Below are 20,220 nucleotides of genomic sequence, written 5' to 3' on the forward strand. Positions count from 1 at the left end.
AGGAAAACCTCCCCATCCCAATCCAGCCACGGCAGATTAGGACAGACCATCATGTCACCCCCTTCTACTACACTCATGAACTAGAACTCTGCCTGCCGGGCACACCACAGGGAAGCTGCATGGGTGCGCTCAGGACAAGGGTGGGTACTAGAAGCTGAAGTTCTGAGGACGTGAACTCACCATGCTCTGTGATGACTGCATTATTCGCAGCTGCTTAAGGACAAATTCTACCTTCTTCTGGGTTGTAAGAGAAGCCAAAAAGGCATTGTGGTTCCTACAGGACAATTTAGCATTGTCATAATTCTCCTTGGCAGTAGTAATTTTCAAACAGGAGTTTCCGACCAAATGCCAGCCAATGCCACAGATATTTTCTTTTGTAAAGGGGAGAGGGAAAAAAAAAAGTTTTAGAAATCACAAAAAACTACTACACTACCAGTTCGAATGATCAGAAACCTAAAAGGTTTCCGCGATTTGAATTCCACGGTACTTTACTAGATGTGGTGAGGGCATCTGACACATTACTAAGGACCGATGCAGAATACAAGAATGTTAGACTTCACCAGTCTTATTTCCTGGATCTCAAGAGGCATATTCTAAGGTCAACTCTCTATGTCTTAGAAGAAAAAAATCTTAGGTGCCAGTGCTAGATTTCTAAACCCCCTTTTGAAGAACTATTAGAAACAAGACTAAAATCCTAAGAACAGAAAAATGAGTATGCGGATTGGAAGGGTGGGGAAAAAAACTGGTGGATAGAAATGAGTCGAGTGAACAAGACGATGGTCTTCAAAAGCTTCACTGTTTCACATCAAGTGGAAGGTAAAATCAAGGGTACAAAACATCCTGAAAGTGAGGTGGAAATATCCTTTTCAGAAAAAAACAAACAACCCTAAGTGGTACAGGTGCAGCACACAAGGTAAGACTATAATCTGCTCCTGTGATCGCCCTGAACCCACCCAGCTCAGCTCCATGCCCCAAACTGCACAGAAGCTCTGTGCACTTCCTGGGAGACAGGGAAGAAGCAAGGCAACTTTGCCAGAACCAAGTACCCTAGAGACACCACCAGCGATGCCCGGGACCAGTCAGTGAGGCAAGTGAAAGGTGCCACAGGAAAGGGATCATGTAAGAGCAAATAAAGCATCTGCTCTTCCAAGTGTGGCATCAGTGTCCCCACTCATTAAAATGTAGATTCTAGCTCCCCTCCCCCGATGTGTACCAGAATCTGACCTCTGACAAGACCCTCAGGTACTCCCCAGTACACTGAAGTCTGTTGCAATGAGGTAAAGAAAAGCAGCTCCCACTCATGCAAGCTGAATCAAGTACTGCCAAAGGGCATTGAAAAGGGGCCTGGCAGACCCTGCTGCCCTGTGCATGCTTCAGGTGCTGTAAGGAACCATCGATGTCCCCCTTCTTGGAAATCCCAGTTGAGCAAATATATCACAGAACTTCTGTTGTGGCTGGCTAGACTGAGGCCCTCAACTCTTCGCCCTGAACCTCAAATGCCATAAATTGAGGTTTCAGGACTGGAGATGACCTCTGGGGGGTGCTGCTGGTGTCTCCTCCTTCTTGTCAGAAGGTGTTGACAGCCTAATCCCAGTGGTCAGTATGAAGTATTCTTCACAATGTGCCCCGCAGACTGGCTGCCAAGACTGCTGCTTTCTACAGCCAGGTGACCACAGCAGAGGTGAGCAGGGACAGGGGAGCAGGCTCGATGATATGGAGCCAAGCTGTCATTCTAGTCTCCAGAGCAGCAGATGATGCTTCACTTTATTTCAAAGGACAGGAGGAGCAAATGCTTAAGACCTGTATTTTCATTTTAAAAAATAACCAAAATAGTGGTATGGGGGAATGAATGGATAAAATGAGTTTGTTCCTTCTGCTGGGTTTAATCTAGGCTACACAGTATTGGGGTGGGGGTGTGTGTGAAGTCTCTGGACCCACACACATCCAGATGCCCCGACAAGGCCTACCGGGCAGGGCAATGCACTCCTGATTGCGGGGCTCCCACTGGCAGTTCTGGTCCAGGGCACAGCTCCTGCAGCTGGTCTTCTTGTTACAGTAGTACATGGGGTTATCCTTGGGACAATTCTCGTATCTGGAAATGGAGATCTAGAACAGAGTGGACAAAAGCTTTTCTCTTAATCCACGGACAGAACTCATGGTGAGGACAAACAGGATTCTAAAATCAACAAAATCTAACTGAGGAAGCAAACTGCAAATAAAGAAGTAAGTAAGATGCAGAGAAAGCAGCCCTGCAGGGGAAACAGTGTGCTGAAATCTTCTGCACAGGGCATGCCTTGACGTGGCAAGGAGGCAAGGCACTCTTTTAAACACCATGCTTTAACCTGCTCGTCTGTGAAATGGGGGTGTTCAACCTGCTGCTTTTCAAATGCCTCCCAGTCTAAAACTTTCATATTTTATGAACTGCTTTACAGAATAAGCTGTCAAAAACTACAGAGGCTGAGTCATTGTATCTTTTTTTGCCCTATAACCTAAATAAAAAAATCATATATGGTAAGCATAAATTATACTGAGCATAAATTATACTGAGCCACGATATAACATAAGACAAGGAGATTTTGCAAAGTCGCCTGACTCACCTTCAGTCTCAAGTCCTAACTTGCTCCCAAAAGCTTGCACAGGTAGAGTGAGGTCACTGTGACAAGCCGTACACCAAGCATCTAGGACCTAGCTACAGCCATGCCTAGGGATGGGGAGTACACAGAATAACAGTCCTACCTTCTTCTAAGATACTACACACCAATCCTTGTGGCTAGCTGGACCTTCGAAATTAAGATGTACATAGCATCCCTTCCTAAAAGAAAGCCTGAGCAATAATAAACTCTAAAACTATACCGGAGGTTTTAAAAATCCCTCTGGGCCAGTATTTGTATCATACACACCATAATCTCACACCTAACCCCCCGCCCCTGGGGTTTTTTCATCCTCTGAAACCCTTGAGAAGCGGCCCCTGACCTGGGCTTCCGTGCAGCTGTGGTTCACGGGGACACAATGGTCACTGCACCAGTGACAGTCATTGGTGTTGGCTGTGCAGCTGTAACAATCCGTGTGCTGGTCACATCTGTCGTGGTCAAGAGCTATGAAAAGAAGAAAAGCTCATCAACTGTGACAGCTTCTCCTTAGAATAAGTCACAGGCCATTTACAGCTGCTGTTGAGCACAATCTAAGACTAAGGTTTCTTTTTTAAAAAAGTAACAAGGGTTGGCAAGTAAAAGAAGAAGAAAAACTGGCAGGAAAATATATCGGTGTGTTCAGGTTAAAAGAGTACTTAGAAATAAGTAAACAATGTGAAGAAACACTATTTTGTAAACCTCCTTGCCCCCAACAAAAGTACAGAGAGAGGGAAAAACAAAGCTAGGTTACTTTAACTCAAGGACAATGAGATATGATGGAAGTAGGTCTGGTTCTTTGAATACTTTTCTTCCCAAGAAAAAAAGCAACCAACATCAAGAGCTGCCCAAGAGCCAAAGTAATGTAGAAGACCAAGCCATCCTCACCAGTTACAAATGCAAGGCTAATCTGGGCACAGGAAGCAGGCAGCACCACAGAACCCCAAAGGAGACACTAGGCTGAGCTACAATCTACACATGCATGTAAGTCTAAGAGTGCAAGTTTCAGAATTTCTGGGCTACTACAGACCTGCTGCATCTCCTACTGACCCTAGACAGGTCAAGGTCAGCAACAAAAAAGAGGCTGCACAACCATATTGCTTATGGACATGGCACATGGGGGAACCCACTGACAAGATAAGGCAGCCCCCCCACCCCGGCAAAGCATGCTCCTTAGGCTACTCTACCTGCCCTGGTCATCACCCCAAGGACTGGGTCCGCAGAGAAAGCAGAGTGACCAGGAATGCGACATTTAAGATGAGTTCACAGCAAAGAGGTTTATAATGAACCACCTATAGTAATGAAATATTACTTCCTATACTCTTGCACATTTAATTTGAACTTTTAAAATTTGGTTAAAAAAAAAATAATTTCACAGATTTTATTCCTTTGAAGAGACACTGTCTAACCCTACCAGGTTCTGGTCCTCTCAATTTTCCAGCACTCACTGGAAAGTTGTCTGGGTGTCCTTTTGGGGGTTTATGCTCATCTTAATTTGGAGCATTCCAGTAGAGTGAAAGCTGACTCTATCCACCATAACCCTCAATGTAACTTGCTACACCAACTCCAATGGTTAAGAAATTCAGTCAACATTCTTTAAAATAACTGAAGTGAACAAATATTTCGCAGAGACTTTTTTTTTTCGAAGGATTTCTAATCTATTACATCACTGTATTACACTGTGCTGTATCTCAGAGCAAAAACATAAGAAGCTAAGTAGGCAAGATGAAGAAAGCTTGGAAAACATAAGGAGTGGTTCTAGAAGCCAGGACCACTGGTCAACCTCAGCAACTCTCTGTCTTGTTATCACTGCTGTGCCCAACTAGAGAAGCTAGAAAGGAATACTTTGCAAAGAGAGCAACACTACCTCCATCCTCTACTCCAACATAGCTTTTCTGGGCTGGCTCTCTTAATCTCATCCTTAACATTAGAACTGCATAATCCAATAAGGTAGCCACAACTAGCCTCATGTAGTTCTTAATTTTAGTTTAAAATTCAGTTCTTTGGTCACACCAGTCTCATTTCAAGTGTGTGTGGCTAGTAGCTCCCATATTGGGACAATGCATAATAGTACATTTCCATCATCACAAAAAGGTCCTGGGACCAACTGCCAGGCTCAGGAGTTGGTATACAAAATCTGTGCAATGCCAAGGGGGTTTTGTCTCCATCACTCATAGACAGCTTCTAGGAGCCACATGGCGTTCCCAACCACTGTAAAGAGGTCTACAAAACTATTTTCAAACACCATAAGGCCTTTGCACCAGTTATTACCAAACAATTTGGGATAATAAAATGAACATAAAAAATGCACATATGCTAAATACCTTCATAATTCAGACAAAATGAGATTTCAAATTAAATTTTAAGAAAAGGAAAAAAACATACTTCTTTTGGAAAAACATTCTGATTTTAACTTTTCTTCTTGTGCTTCAGTTGCCAACTCCCAGGAGATACACTGAGATGACCCTGTATCCCACACACACCGGATGCCAGGTCCTGCTGCCAGGCAAGCAGCTTCGCTCCGGTGTGCTCCACACCGTTCTGAGGTGAATATGAGGATGTCACTGAGAAGGAGACTATTGAAACCACCAAATACATACATGGTGCTAAAAGGGGAAAAAAAAGGAGAGGAGTAGTTTACTGAAAGTTTCTATATACAAATGCATGATAGACTTTTTACAATCTTCAGACAAAATGTCCCCAAATGTCCATCAATTCAGGATGTGATGTGAGTAAACTATGGTACATCCACACAATGAAATAGCAGTCGGGAGATGTAAAAAGGAATGAGGACGATTTCTACATACTGCTACGGGGTGATCTTCAGGATATACTGCTGTGTGAAAAAAAAGGAAATGCAGAGAAAAGTATATATTGTATACAACCATTTATCTAGTGAGGGAAGAAGGAAAAGACACACACACACACATTCTTTTTTCATTTTAAAAACAAGAACAATGGGGCGCCTGGGTGGTGCAGTCAGTTAAGCATCCAACTCTTGGTTTCAGCCCAGGTCATGATCTCAGGGTTGTTAGATCAAGCCCCGCGTCGGGCTCTGCATTCAGCATGGAGTCTGCTTGGGACTCTCTCTCCCTCTCCCTCTCCCTCTGCCCCTCCTCCCCCCTCAAATAAATAAATAAATATTAAAAATTAAAAAAAAAAATAAAAACAAGAAAACAAAACAAAGCTTCTCTTTAACTTATCTTCTTTTTAAAAATATTTATTTATTTATTTATTTATTTATTTGCAAGACAGAGAGAGAGAGCGAGAGAATGAGTAGGGGGGAGGGGCAGAGGGAGAGGGAGAAGCAGGCTCCCCCCGCCGAGCAAGGAGTCGGACGCCGGGCTCAAGCCCAGGACCCTGGGATCATGACCTGAGCCAAAGGCAGATGTTTAACCGACTGAGCCAACCAGGTGCCCCTCTTTAACTTATATTCTTAAAAGGGCTAGACACAATGACCAACCTAGTAGCAATGGATATGACTTAGATTGTGATATCTAAAAACCATTCTTTCCCTTACCCCTCAAAAGAAAGACTAAGACTCTTTAGAGGCAATCCCTAGGAAGTCAGGTTTAAAAATAAAAACAAGAAAAAACAACTAGGCAGAAAAAATCAGCAGTGGTACACTGGGGAGACAGACTCTAGAATTAGTCTATGCAAGACACTAAACAAACAGTAATAACAACCCCTGTGGTGATGGTGGGGGAGTCAGAATCCATATCTGGTTATTACCTAAAAGGCTTGGTTTTCAAGAAAATGTTACAATATATACAGGGGAGCCTGTGTGGCTCAGTCGGTTAAGCATCTGCCTTCAGCTCAGGTCATGATCCCAGAGTTCTGGGATTGAGCCTTGCATTGAGCTCCCTGCTCAGCAGGGAGTCTGCTTCTCCCTCCACTCCACCTGCTTGCTCATGCTCTCTCTCTCCCTCTCTCTCTCTCTCTCAAATAAATAAATAAATAAAATCTTAAAAAAAAAAAAGTGTGACCAAACAGAGGAAGCAAACAGTCTTTGAGGGGGCCCACATGTTGGACTCAAAAGACAAAGGCTTCAAATCAGCTATTACAAATATAGTCCAAGAAAACTATGTCTGAAGAATTAAGTCAAAATAGGATATCAATGACTCAAAAGGAGACATAAATGATAAGGAATAATTAAAAGGAAATTCTGGAGTTGAAAAGTATAATAAGTGAAATGAAAATTTCACTAGAGGAACTCAGGAGACTTGAGCTGGCAGAGGAAAGAAACAGTGAACTTAAAGACACATCAATAGTGATTGTATAATCTGAAGAAAAGAAATGAAAAAATATCAAGGAAAATGAAAAGAGCTTCAGAGACTTGCAGGACACTGTCAAGTATCCAACATAAGCATAATGGGAGTCCCAGAAGGAAAGAAGTGAGAGAGAGCTGAAAACACACTTAAAGAAGTAATAGTTGAAAACTCCCCAAATTCGATGAAAAAAATTAATCTATACATCCATCCAACAGAGCTCAACAAACTCCAAGTTGAACAATCACAAAAAGATCCACGTTCACACACATTATTATCAAAAACTGCTGAAGCCCAAAACAAAGAGAAATTCTTGAAAGCAACAAAAGTAGGATAACTTTTCACATACAAGAGAATCACATTAATATTAATGGCTAAGACACAATGGAGGCCAGAAGGCAGAGGAATAAGATACTGAAAGTGATGGAAAGAAAAAAAAATGTCAAATAAGAATTCTCTATCCAACAAAACTATCCTTCAAAAATGAAACTGAAATAAAGACCTCCCCAGATAAACAAAGACTAAGAAAATTCTTTGCTGTCAGGTCTACCTTGTGAAAAATAGTAAAGTAACAATAATAGTTGAAGACTTTAATATCTCATTCTTAATAAAAGAACAACTAGGCATAAAATCAACAAGGATACACAAAACTTGAACAACATTATCAACCAATTTGACCTACTGGCATCTGTGGAACACTCCACCTAAATAGAGCAGCACACATATTCTTTTCAAGGGCACATGGAATATTCTCCCGGGGAGACCATATATGCTAGGCCATAAAAACAACAACAACAACAACAACTCAGTAAGTGGTTTTCGTTTTTGTTTTTTTTAGGAAAGGAAATCTTCAAAGTATGTTCTCTGATCACCAAAATGGAACTAAATCATAAATCAACAGGTAGAAAATCTGTGAACTCCACAAATATTTGAAAAATAAACAACATATTCTGAATAACCTATGGGTCAAAGAAGAAATCACAAGGAAAATTAGAAAATATTTTTAACTAAATGAAAACAAAAATATGCCATTTCAAAATTTATGGGTTGGTATTAAAGTAGTACTTAGAGACAAACTTACAGCTTTAAACACATATATTAGAAAAAAAAAGAATTTAAAATCAATAATCTAAGTTTCCACCTTTAGAAAAGAAAAGCAAACTAAACCCAAAGCAATCAGAAGGGAGAAAATAATATCAAGAAGAAACAATAAAATATATACAGAAAGATAATAGAGAAAAATGAAATCAGAAATTTGTTCTTTGACAAGATCAATAAAATTGACAACCCTTTAGCTAGACCGACCAAGAACAAAGACAAAAGATAAATTAACAAAATGAGGCATGAAGAAGGGACATCATTATTGATCTTACAGAAATTAAAAAGTATATAAAGAAATAGGAACTTTTATACCAACAAATTAAACAACTTAAATCAAACAAATTCCTAGCAAGACTGATTATCAAAATTATCTAGTTCCTCAGAAAACTTAAAAACAGAACTACAATATGATCTAGAAATTCCACTTCTGGGTATATAACCAAAAGAAACGAAAGCTAAGACTCAAATAGATATTTGTACATCCATGTTTATAGCAAACCAAGTACCTACTGACAAAAGAACAGATAAACAAAATGTGGTATACATATATGAGAATATTATTCAGCCTTTGTTAGAAAGGAAAGAAATTCTGACACCTGCTACAACATGGATGAATGAACCTTGAGGATATTATGCAAAGTGAAATAAGCCAGCCACAAGAGGACAAATACTGTCTGATTCCAGCTAAAGGTTCCTGAAATAGTCAACTTCATAGAGACAGGAAGTAGTGTACTGGTTGCTGAAGGATGGGGGCAGGGCAGAATGGGAACGTATTGTTTAATGGGTAGAAAGTTTCAGTTTTGTGTGATGAAAAAAGTTCAGGAGATGAATGGCAGTGATGACTGCACACAATGTGTGCTATTAAACCACACACGTCAAAACGATTAAGACAGTAAATCTTATGTTATGAAAATTTTATCACAATTAAAAAAAAATCTAAAAAAATCTGAACAGATAAACCTATCACAAGTAAAGACTGAATTCACAATTTTTAAAATCTTTCCACAAAGAAAAGTCTAGGCCCAGATGAATTCTACCAAACATCAAACATGTCAAGTGTAATACCAATCCTTTACAAGTCTTTCCAGTAACTAGAGGGGGAAAGAATACTTCCTAATTTATTCTGTCCAATATTAATCAGACAAATATATCATAAAAACACCCCACAAAACTATGGAGCAATATCCCTCATGAATATAGACAGGACATTTTTGAACGAGGACATTTTGTGGGTAATGGATATGTTATCTCAATCGTGGTGATCATTTCACAAGTGTATACTTACGTCAAGTTATCAAAGTATATGCTGTAAGTATATTCAATCTGTTGTGTATATGAACTCTACTTCAATAAAGCTGTTAACAGGCCATATATGCAGAATCACACATATTCAAAACAAAAGCAACTGTGTAGTAGCTCCAGGGAACGTTCTTAAAATGCTACTGTGGGAGGCCAATGCCAGCAAATGATGCAGTTGGTCTCACAGAGTACACTGGGCCATATCCACCACCTACATGGTATGTCTATGCCTCTTGTGTGACATTTGCTGGGACATCCTCAATTGGAACCTGAAGAAAGAGTCAGGCTGGAGGCTATACAGACCAGAGATACAACGCTATCCTTAAACATAATAACCTCTGGCAAAAATCTGAAGAACAGAAACAAGATCATTTGGCAGAAGAGACAGAGAAGTGGATTCCAGATAATAGAAAGGAGAACCTGCTAATGACTGGTGTCTACAGAAAAGGAAGGAGCTTCCTTCTTAGGTGGGTTTTCCATCCCTGGACATGTTTAAAGGGGATGACTGCAGTAAGTGGAAGTTTTGAGCAGATGACTTCAGATCTCTTCCAACTCTGAGATCCTATGATCTGCCAGGAAGTTTAGAACTAACCCACAGTGAGGTATCAAGAAATTCACTCTCACTTGCCTCAATTTCCTTCAAATTAACACAAGACTAACTTACTAAACGCATAAAGATTTTTGTGGCTAAGTGTCTGTTATATACTATATCTAAAAATGGACACATTTCAGTGACCAAAAATGAACCCCATGTTTAATTTCTAATCTCACTATTGGTTTGGTATCACGTTTTTTTAGCAGTCTGGATTCAACTCGTCAATCTGCTGCTTAAACCAAATAAGCTCCCCCCCACCCCAGTACAGCTGATGTTTTCAGCAATTCTGAATCCATCTGGTCACACGTGGGCTATGTGAGGTACGCAGAGCCCTTCAAAAAGCCTGGAGCAGGCAAGTGAAAGGAACAGCTGCTTCTTCGCAGCCCCAGTGCCTCACGGCCAGCTCCTCACCCCACCTCCCTCACAAAAACCACGAGGACAGCAACTAAGTGAGGTATGGCTGACCCAAAGCTGCTGACGGACTAAGAAAACCACCACTTGGAATACGAAGAAATGATATCAAAGTTTCTCTCCCAGTAAATTCTTTCACAAAATGAAACTAGCCATGGCCTCTCTTGCCATCGGCTGCCCCCTCGAACCCTGCCCCGTACACACGGATGATTCACAGATAGGCCCAAATACACCACTGGAATTACACAGAAATGAAAACATTATTTTAAGTCAGGCAACCCATTCCTAATTTTGATTCATGGTTCAATTCTGTTGTAGGGCAAACTGTCATCTTCTCTGAGTTTATACAAAAACTTAGAATGTTTTAATAGAAGATCCATTTATTTGCTTGTTACCATGACCATACTAAGAGCTGCTACAATTTAGAGAATGTCTATTATGTGCTCAATACTGTGCTAGGAGAACCACGGGGACAAAGATGAATAAAGCAGAGGCCAGGCGCCCAAGGTAATGGCAAAACAGCCCCACTGCTTTTCAGACGAAAGCATCAAGAGGGACTCACTAGAAATCTTCAGGGTTTTCCTCACTGAGGAAGTATCAGCCTACAATTTAAGATGACACTTCAAATTAGTAAGGGTGTCAGTCTATACTATCCCATGTTCTCACAGGAAAACCACGTTTATCACTAAATTGCAGCTGAGTGATTATTTTAAAAAGTTGTCACCTTTTCCTAATATCTAAGTATCTGAATTGTGTCAATTCTTCCTTCATGACATCGGCAAGACATGCTGCTGGCTCATCTTTTCTAATCCCAGGTCTTCATCTCATCTTGCATCATAACAACAGAAATTTTGAAAGCCAAGGAATCCTAACATAAGGTAGGCGTTGTAGCACTTAAGTAGTTTCAGGATCGATAAGGCTCAGAATTTTAGAAGGAGAAACAGCCAATACTCATAACAGCTGAAACAAAATGGGAAAAATTAAGAACGTGATTAGGCCGTTTAACGAATCACAAATCTTTATTTATTTTTAAGATTTTATTTTTAAGTAACCTCTACACCCAATGTGGGGCTCAAGATCACAACCCTGGGGGTAAGAATTGCATGCTCCACTGACTGAGCCAGCCAGGTTCCCCAACAAATCACAAATCTTTAAAGCATACTGTGAGGAATGGGCAGAGTGCCCATTCTGGATCCCCCTTCTCCAGGGGCAGATTTATTTAGCTCGGGCCAGGGATTTTTGAGTGATGCGATGAAATGCAGTACAGACTTCAGAATATCCAAAGACTGCAGATTTATCTGTATGAAGCTTCACAATCTCCCCACCTCTGTTCCTCTATCCTATCTCCCATCCGAAGTGTCCTCTCTCCTCTTTTTTAATCCCTCCTTACCATTCAGATGCAGTGATAAGAAACCTGACAACCCAAGTACCGCAAACAACAGTGAACAGCGGGGGACATAAGACAGTAACTACATAGAACTCCTGTTGTCCCATGCATTCAGACAGCACCAAACATAGCATACTCCCACATGCTAACAAACTTGGCATCAGAAGTAATTCAAATCCACATCAGACATTTTTTTTTAATTTTTTAAAAAAGATTTTGTTTCTTTGACAGAGAGAGAGAGAGATAGCGAGAGAAGGAACACAAGAAGGGGGAGTGGGAGAGGGAGAAGCAGGCTTCTCACCAAGCAGGGAACCTGATGTGGGACTCGATCCCAGGACCCTAGGATCATGACCTGAGCCGAGGGCAGATGCTTAATGACTGAGCCCCCCAGGTGCCCCACATCAGACATTTTAAATAGAAATCAGGAAATTCAGACCTAAATAATTCTGTGACAAACTAATGGGCTGAAGGGATCCCGCAAATAATATATTAAGTCCAATTCCACTTCTTCATGTTCAACTTCGCTTACATTTTAAACACAAGAGAAAAGGGACAAGCGCTTCTTCAGCTAAGTACCTGTTGTGTAAGACTGCTGAATGGCCAAATCTGTTGACATCATGGTGGAGATCAGGTCTGGGAAGCACTGACCAGCGGTCACAAGCTAGGAGCAAGAAAAATACATTTCAGAAGGAACCGCTCTTCATAATCAGCGGGAAATGGCATCTTCTTTGGGGAGAAGACTATGACAAGCACAACCTCATAAAATGTACCTCTTGGTTTTTCTTAATCACGCCATTATTTCTGAGGTAAAATATGGCAAAAGCAGAACAGCAGGGCATGGAAGAAGGATAGGACGATACAGCAATTCTAATTCATGAATGCATCCAACATCCATGACACTCACATCACTCATTCTGTTCCCCATCAATTTTACCCACTAGCACACTTCTTAACTTAGGTAAATTTTATATTTTTCAAAACTTATGTAAGTAAAATATGTGCATTCCGTAATTATTTTCTACTCCACGTTGATTTGCCCAAACTCAGCAGTTAAAACAAGAAAATACAGGTGAAAGATGAAAACTAAAAATAAAAAATAAAAAAAATTCCAACTTCAAGTCCTTTCCTAGAACCCCTAGGATCTACTGATTTTCCTTTGTTCTGACCCATGCTAGCAATTCTCTTCTGGACCTTAATCTAATTGGCACAGTAGAACCCTGCCAACCTCACTCATACTCGCTCTCTGAAACACTCAGACATTCACGCTCACTAAGCAAACACTCTTCTACTCGATCCAGACCTTTATTCAACCTTAACAACAACAGCTTTCACTTCCTCCTCCCCAGCCTAGATTCCGTGGTCTTCTTCACACGGAGAAGAGGCCATCAACTCTCATAGCTTCCTGCCCACCCACCTTGCTTCTCTCCCTAAAACCACAAGGTGGCAGTAACTCCTTCCTCTTGTCCCACCTGGCTTTTTAAATGTGCTCAAGGAGGCACTCAACTATGCCTTCTCTTCCCTTCACAGAGAAGAGGGTTTTTTTTTCTTTTTCTTTCTTTCTTTTTTTTTTTTTTTACTAAAACAGTCAACCTTCATGGTGTACATCTCACCTTATATGACTGCAATCTGGATTACTCCTTCCTGTCTAGAGGCTAACAAACAACATCATTGTTGCTAAATCCAAAAGGCTCTCCAGGCTTTGTTTTCCTTAAGTCCCCTGCAGCCACTGGTAACTGCTCTCTCACAGGTCACCGATCTTGCCTCACGTTCCTCCTGCTTCTCCAACATGCCTGCACAGTCTCCACTCTCCTGCAGACATTTTATCCATCCATGCTCTGGCTCTCTTGCTCATCCCTGATGATACATGCTCCGTAGAGGCTCGCCCCTGCTTTGGGCTTCCCACTGACCTCTGTATGGCTCGGTCCCATGGTCATCTCCAGCTGAACATGCCCCCGAACCCATTTTACTCCCTTCCTCCCAGCCTAGTCCCTCTCCTTCTACCTTCCAGCCTTGGTAAAAAGCACCGTCTACCACGGTTTTGACAAAACACCGCCAGGCACCTGGCAATAAGGATGTGTTCGCCTCTCTCAAAACACACCCCAACAATTCCCAAGTTCCCAGCAGTTCTCAAACCCATCTCTCTCTTTAACCTCACTGCCACTTCAACAGCCTTGGTTCCAACCCTCCTCGGGATTTTGCAACAGCCTCGGAACTCCTATCTTGCCCCTTCCCGCCTACTCACCACAATGCCACAAAGAGATCTTCTTAAGACACAAATACGATTCCATCAGCTCTTCTGTAAGATTCTTCAAAAAGCCCAAATTCCTTAGCATGATGTAACAGGTCTCTCAAGATCTGACTAGTCTGCTAGCTCTCTGCTTCTCTAGTTCTGCCGGAAGCCATTCCTCCCCAATGCGCAGCTGATAACAGCCAAAACTACTCAGAGGCCCCAAGTATGTGGTAGGGTCTCTTTCTGCCTCTGTGTCTCCGTGTACATGGGCTTCCTTCATGTGAGAAGTGCTGCCTAACTTCACCTCGCTGACTTCCTCGGGACTCAGACCCTACTCAAGAAGGCTTCCCCTGATCCTAACCCTTTTTCTCTTGAGGTAAGGCAGGCCCATAGATGCTCTCATATATTCCTCTCAGAACAAGTAACACCCTGAATTGCAATTATATTGTCTGCTCAGCTTTCTGCCTCCCCCACTGTGAGGCCAAGCACTGTAATTTACTCATCTTACAATCCCTGAGCTCAGTGGCTGGCACACGTACGTCTGCTAAAAAAGAACGTCTGATGATAATTACACAAGAGAATTTCTAGGACTTGTTTTGCATGAACAAATACTGCCCTCTTCTGGTCAAGTATATTACCACTCCAAAAAATGTTTAAATTCCATGTCAAAGTAGACTTCAAAAATGTGTAAAACCAATTTTTTAGGGAATGTGATAAAGCTATTAGTTAAACCAACTTAACACAATGCTGGTGGTCACAACTACATAAGACTACTTTTTTTAAAGATTTTATTTATTTGACAGAGAGAGAGAGCGCACAAGCAGGCAGAGCGCAGCAGAGAGAGGGAGAAGCAGGCTCCCCACTGAGCAGGGAGCCCGACGTGGGGTTCCATCCCAGAATCCCGGGGTCATGACCTGAGCCGAAGGGAGACGCTTAACTAAGCCATCCAGGCGCCCACTACATAAGACTATTACATAAGGCATTTGTTTGTAACATAGAAGAAGTTGGTCACCCCAACTCACCCTCAAAAATTAACATTCAACCAATTAATGGGAGTGATTTCACTTAATAGAACTCAATGTAGAAAAATGTATTAAAAACTAAATAAGAAATATAAACAAGAACTTAATATAGAATGCTTTTCTTCTTTAAACATATAGTATTTGTCACATGAATATAAAAAATACCATTTGGACCTCTTTCAAATGGCCTGACACTTCCAACTAGCGATATTTTCAGTTTCTTTTAAAATGCTGCTTACAGTTGGTTAAGCGTCCGACTCGATTTTGGCAAGGATCATGATCACAGGGTCATGAGATAGAGTCCTACATTGCGCTCTGTGCTGGGTGTGGAGCCTGCTTAAGATACTCTCTCTTCCCCCTCCCTCTGCCCCTCCATTCCCCGCTCCTGCTCTCTCTCAAAAAAAGAAAATGTTGCTCATAGACAAAAAAGATTCTTGAAACTAAAATGGCTTTAGGAAACTTACCAATGTCATAAGCCATAAAATCCGAAGAGAAGCATTTGGCACCATGGCTCATGGATGTGTCGTTGTGTGTGTTTCCTCCAAACACCAGCATGGTTCCACTCACTATCACAGCTGTGTGTAAGTAACGGAAAAATCGGCTGTCCTTAAGAATGGTCCTTTTGAGTTTATTTAAAGATAATAAATACAAGGTTAGTTTTTTAGAATATTTATCATCTATCTGCTAATGCAAACACAACCATTTTCTTAACTTCAGATCCAAATGTGCAAATACTTCTAGATTTTTCCCTACATATAACTTTCTCAACAATAAATAAATACGTAAAATCCTAAAGGCCTATGAGAATTTTGACAAAACAGACTAAGAGTCTTAAAACTTCCTACCTCACAAGACCCTATACTTCGTTTCTGGGTAGAAATCACATCAAATACAGACAAAAGCTTATATACAATGCCTTAATAATAAGACAACAACTAGAAACCAGAACTTCTAACTGCCCCGTCTCAGTACACCCACATGACAGAGTATTTACACAGCCACTAAAAATGACAGACATAATGTAAAAGGGTATCCAGAGCATGGTCTCAAATATGTAAGAAAATACAAAAAGAAAGAAGAGAAATCATTGCCTTATATAATGACATTATTTCATAACTCAAATTTGTTTTATATTTATTAAAATTAGCACACTTTATATATAGTTCAGTTTATAGCAGAGGGAGGAGGGTTCTAATTCAGGTCCTGAGACCACCTCTGTTTGATGATTTCATGCAGTGACGCCAGTAACTAACCCCAATGATGACACTTTAGTCATCAAGAAAAGGTTGAAAAATGGGTATGTTTTACTTAATTACAGCAATGTGCATACATTACAGCTTTGTAGAACAATTTATTTCTCAGGGTTTTGAAGAGCTAAAATTTTATAGAGGTACTGAGTTTATGAAAATTGAAAAAACAGTCAAAAAATATCAAGCATTTTCTAATCAATCTACTACAAAATAAATAATAGCTATATTATTACCTTCTGCTTCTTTCCCAACTTCTCTATCTACAATGCTGAAGAGAATTATGTGTTAGGCCTGAAAACAAAAATATAGCCCAATATTTTCCCGACAATTGCTAGAATTCACACCGTAGAGTAAAAGCTCAAGAAAAAGCACCCACCACATCTGGGTGTCCACATCGTATCTGTAGAGATCATCTGCGAGCCGGTATTTATTGGCGCTGAAAGCCTTGTAGCCCCCATGAACATACAGGGCCTTGGTCCTGTGGTCATAGACACTGCTATGACCATAGCCCCCTTGGACAAGGGCACCATTGGTTTGTAATATACTCCATGTGTTCTTAGCTGGAAGAGGAAAACAGTTAAAGGCAAACATTGCAGGATCCTCCTCTCTAATACTTAAAATGACCAATTGGTTTAAAATAAGACATTTCAGGAGGCTTGATACGTATAAATTTCTTTTATCTTTTTATTTTTAAAGGAAGGCCATCTAAAACTTGTAACAAAGCCAGGTGGCCAAACATCAATCTGTTAAATGTTCTGACGTTCTACTATACCATGTAGGAAAATAATTACATTAAATGTAAAAGACTCAGATTTCCCTCAATGGAACACTTAATACCCCGAGACTTTCAGTGACCAATACACAGATGTACTTTAGGGACCTACTTTCTCAAACTATCAATTAGAGGTGGTGCTCCCACACCATCACAACAGATATAATAAAATTTAACCAATGGAAAGATTACACATTAAGGGGAAATCACAGTCCATTAAACCAGTATCTAAAGGGTCGTCTAAATTTTTTTCTTCAGTATATCTGTTGTTCCAAATCATTTTTCTTTCTTTCTTTTTTTTTTTAAAGATTTTATTTATTTATTTGACAGAGAGACACAGCGAGAGAGGGAACACAAGCAGGGGGAGTGGGAGAGGGAGAAGCAGGCTTCCTGCGGACAGGGAGCCCGATGCGGGGCTCGATCCCAGGACCCTGGGATCATGACCTGAGCCGAAGGCAGATGCTTTAACGACTGAGCCACCCAGGAACCCCTATTTATTTATTTTCAACACCAAAAGCATTTAGTGTCGTCCTTAACTCCTCACCAAATTGATGGTAACAAATATATACTACATAGCAGCAGCAATAATCTGAATTTCACTGGTAACACATCAACATTAACCGCATTTCAAGATAAAGTACTGGGGTCAAAGTTAGGTGGAATCTTGTTAAACAGGCATAATAATAAGGGTAAAGGTTTTAAATTTGACGTTCAAAAAGGATCCACTAGAAAAAATACACCTACCCAAGTCATATTCCTGTACATTGCTTATATATCCATAGAGAGGGCAATGACCAAAGATGACCAGCATGACCACTCGGCCAGTTTTCAACGTGACAATGTGCGCCGAGTGCCCGACCACTGCATACTGCTCCTTGGCTTTAGGGGTCAACAATACCCATGACTCATTATGAATATGGAACACTCTCAACTCATTGGTCACATTCCCTGTTGAATCAATTTTTCCTCCATACATGTAAATTTTATCCTAGGGAAAAAAATGCAAACAAAATTCTAAAAAAATCAAAAGCATCAAACTTGAGAAACAAAAGTTCAAAACCTCGTTGTTATTCTTAGCTTAAGAAGTGCTAGTGAAATACACCTTTTAGTGAATTATTAGGAAAAGAATGAAAGGAACAACATAAAATAAAACATCATATTCTGTATCTCCAATACTTCGCCACTGTTCTTGGACTTCCTCATATGAGATCTCTTACGGTATAAAATGGCTTGTAAAAATAAAGTTGAAGAGTTCCCTCATCCTCCCCTAAACCACAAAAACAAGGAAATGAAAGTGATTATTCAGTTATATTGCAATGTGGCTATTCTTGGCTAAACTTGCTAACTAACATAAAAGCTAATTTACACAGTATTAATTTTTAACCATTTAGTACTACAATCATAACGTCCCAGTACAATCTGAATCCATTAAAATCTCTCAGGTCAAACTGGTTTCAACTTTAATTTCCACTTACAACTTAGCCAACTGTATTACCCCCCCAAAAACAGAAAGTTTCTCCCTAACTAAAAACCAAAACTGAAGTCCAAATTAGAGAGACAGAGAGTAGAATGGTGGTTGTCAGTGGCAGAGGGGAGGAGGGATATGGGGAGTTATTGTTTCATAGGCATAGAGTTATAGTTTTACAAAATGAAAAGAGTTACTGAGATGAATGGTAGTGGTAGTTGCACATTAGGAATGTATATAATACCACTGAACTGTACACTTAAAAATGGTTAAGACAGTAAATTTTACGTTATGTGTATTTTACCACAATAAAAAAGATTAGAGACAAAACCCCAACGCTACGTACCTTTTCAACTACATAATATAATAAGGCATGTGTGGAAGACTGGAGTTTCTAGTTTGGTACAGAAGGGAGACACTTTACCTTGTATAATGCTAAAGAATGGCCGTATCTGACAACCACACTGTTCACGGAACGGTTTAGGGTAAGCCACTCCCTAGAAGCAAGGTCATACCTACAAAACAAACAGATCATATTTTCACCCAAACAACAAAGCAGAGTATCTTATACTCTTCTATATTTGATATCATGCAGTTTGGAGATGCTCAGTGAACAAGCAATGCAATGAGGCAGCTCTGAAAACAAACAAACCTAACAGCTGGGTCCATGGGGCATATCAGAACTTGGGAAGGGGGGCTGGGCTGCACAACCCTGGAACGAGGAAAAAAAAATCTACTGGAAGTTTCTATGCTTCCTGAAAACCTCTTCTACATACAGTCTAAATCACTTGCAAGTTGTGTTATACCAAAGGGACATTTACTGTCATAACTTTTCTTTCATTTAGTCATTTGAAATTGAAGACAGGTACTGAAAAAGGAATGATGATTAAGTAAAAGAACACTCCTAACTTTTCCTTTTCTTTATCTAATTGATTTTTTTAAAGTCATATGTTCAAGAAAGCTAGAATATCATTTGGCATTTCAATTATACTATGAATTCACTTAGACTTTTAAAATACGAACATTTAGTAAACGTCATTCCAGACATTTTTCGATGCATATACACAAACAGAAAAATACACTGACAATATATATTTATACAAAGGAGATCATGCTATAGATACTTTTAATAGTGTTAATTTGTATATAATTTAATAGAAAAAAGAAATCAAAGGGAAATCAGTGCTGTTGCTCTACTTTAAATACATGTTATTTTCTATAAGTTTTCCTGAATAATCCAAGTTTTTGATGATGAAAAACATTATTATGTAATGTTTTAAGAAGATATAAGAAAGTCTTATCGACATAAAAAGCAAAAAAGGATACAAATAAATGTCCATCAATAGAAAATGGATTAATAAATTATAGTATATCTATATAATAGAATTATAGGGTGAAAAATACACTCAATACATGCAACATAAATCTCAAAACAAAGTTAAGCTAAAAAATCAAACTGCAGAATACTCTTTCTGTAATGACTGAAAACAGAAAATTTATTAATTCTAATATATGTTCATATATATTAAAAGTGTAAAGATATGTATGTGAACAAATGACACCACAAAATCAGGATATTGGTTATCTTTGAAACTGGGGAGGAGGCATGCAGGGGTTTCTAATTATATTAGCAATGTCTTATTTCCTAACCTAGGTGGTGAATGCATTAGTATTCATTATTCTTCTCTAAATCTTTCCTTTTGTCTTAAATATTTTACACATGATCTAAAACAAAATGGGGACATTTACTGAATATGAATACTACATTAATACCAGCTATTATTTTATGTATT

The 20,220-nt window shown here is 39.8% G+C and overlaps 1 protein-coding gene across 5 annotated transcripts in view; it reads right to left on the reverse strand.

Annotated features, from left to right (window-relative positions):
• ATRN (attractin) overlaps positions 1–20,220 on the reverse strand; it is a 154,650-nt gene that overhangs the window by 71,374 nt on the left and 63,056 nt on the right. For all 5 annotated transcript variants that reach the window (XM_028118593.2, XM_028118597.2, XM_028118594.2 and 2 more), the window contains 9 exons: positions 18,852–18,942; positions 17,707–17,950; positions 16,567–16,750; positions 15,405–15,559; positions 12,265–12,349; positions 5,013–5,233; positions 2,974–3,095; positions 1,968–2,106; positions 181–371 (listed from right to left, as the gene is read on the reverse strand). In XM_028118593.2, the coding sequence (XP_027974394.2) occupies positions 181–371; positions 1,968–2,106; positions 2,974–3,095; positions 5,013–5,233; positions 12,265–12,349; positions 15,405–15,559; positions 16,567–16,750; positions 17,707–17,950; positions 18,852–18,942 (1,432 nt within the window). The remainder of the gene's footprint in view (positions 1–180; positions 372–1,967; positions 2,107–2,973; positions 3,096–5,012; positions 5,234–12,264; positions 12,350–15,404; positions 15,560–16,566; positions 16,751–17,706; positions 17,951–18,851; positions 18,943–20,220) is intronic.

The sequence above is a fragment of the Eumetopias jubatus genome, unplaced genomic scaffold, assembly GCF_037043125.1.
Source record: "Eumetopias jubatus isolate StellerSeaLion01/CBP00866 unplaced genomic scaffold, mEumJub1_p1.0 scaffold_9, whole genome shotgun sequence".
In the NCBI taxonomy this organism is placed as follows: Eukaryota; Metazoa; Chordata; class Mammalia; order Carnivora; family Otariidae; genus Eumetopias; species Eumetopias jubatus.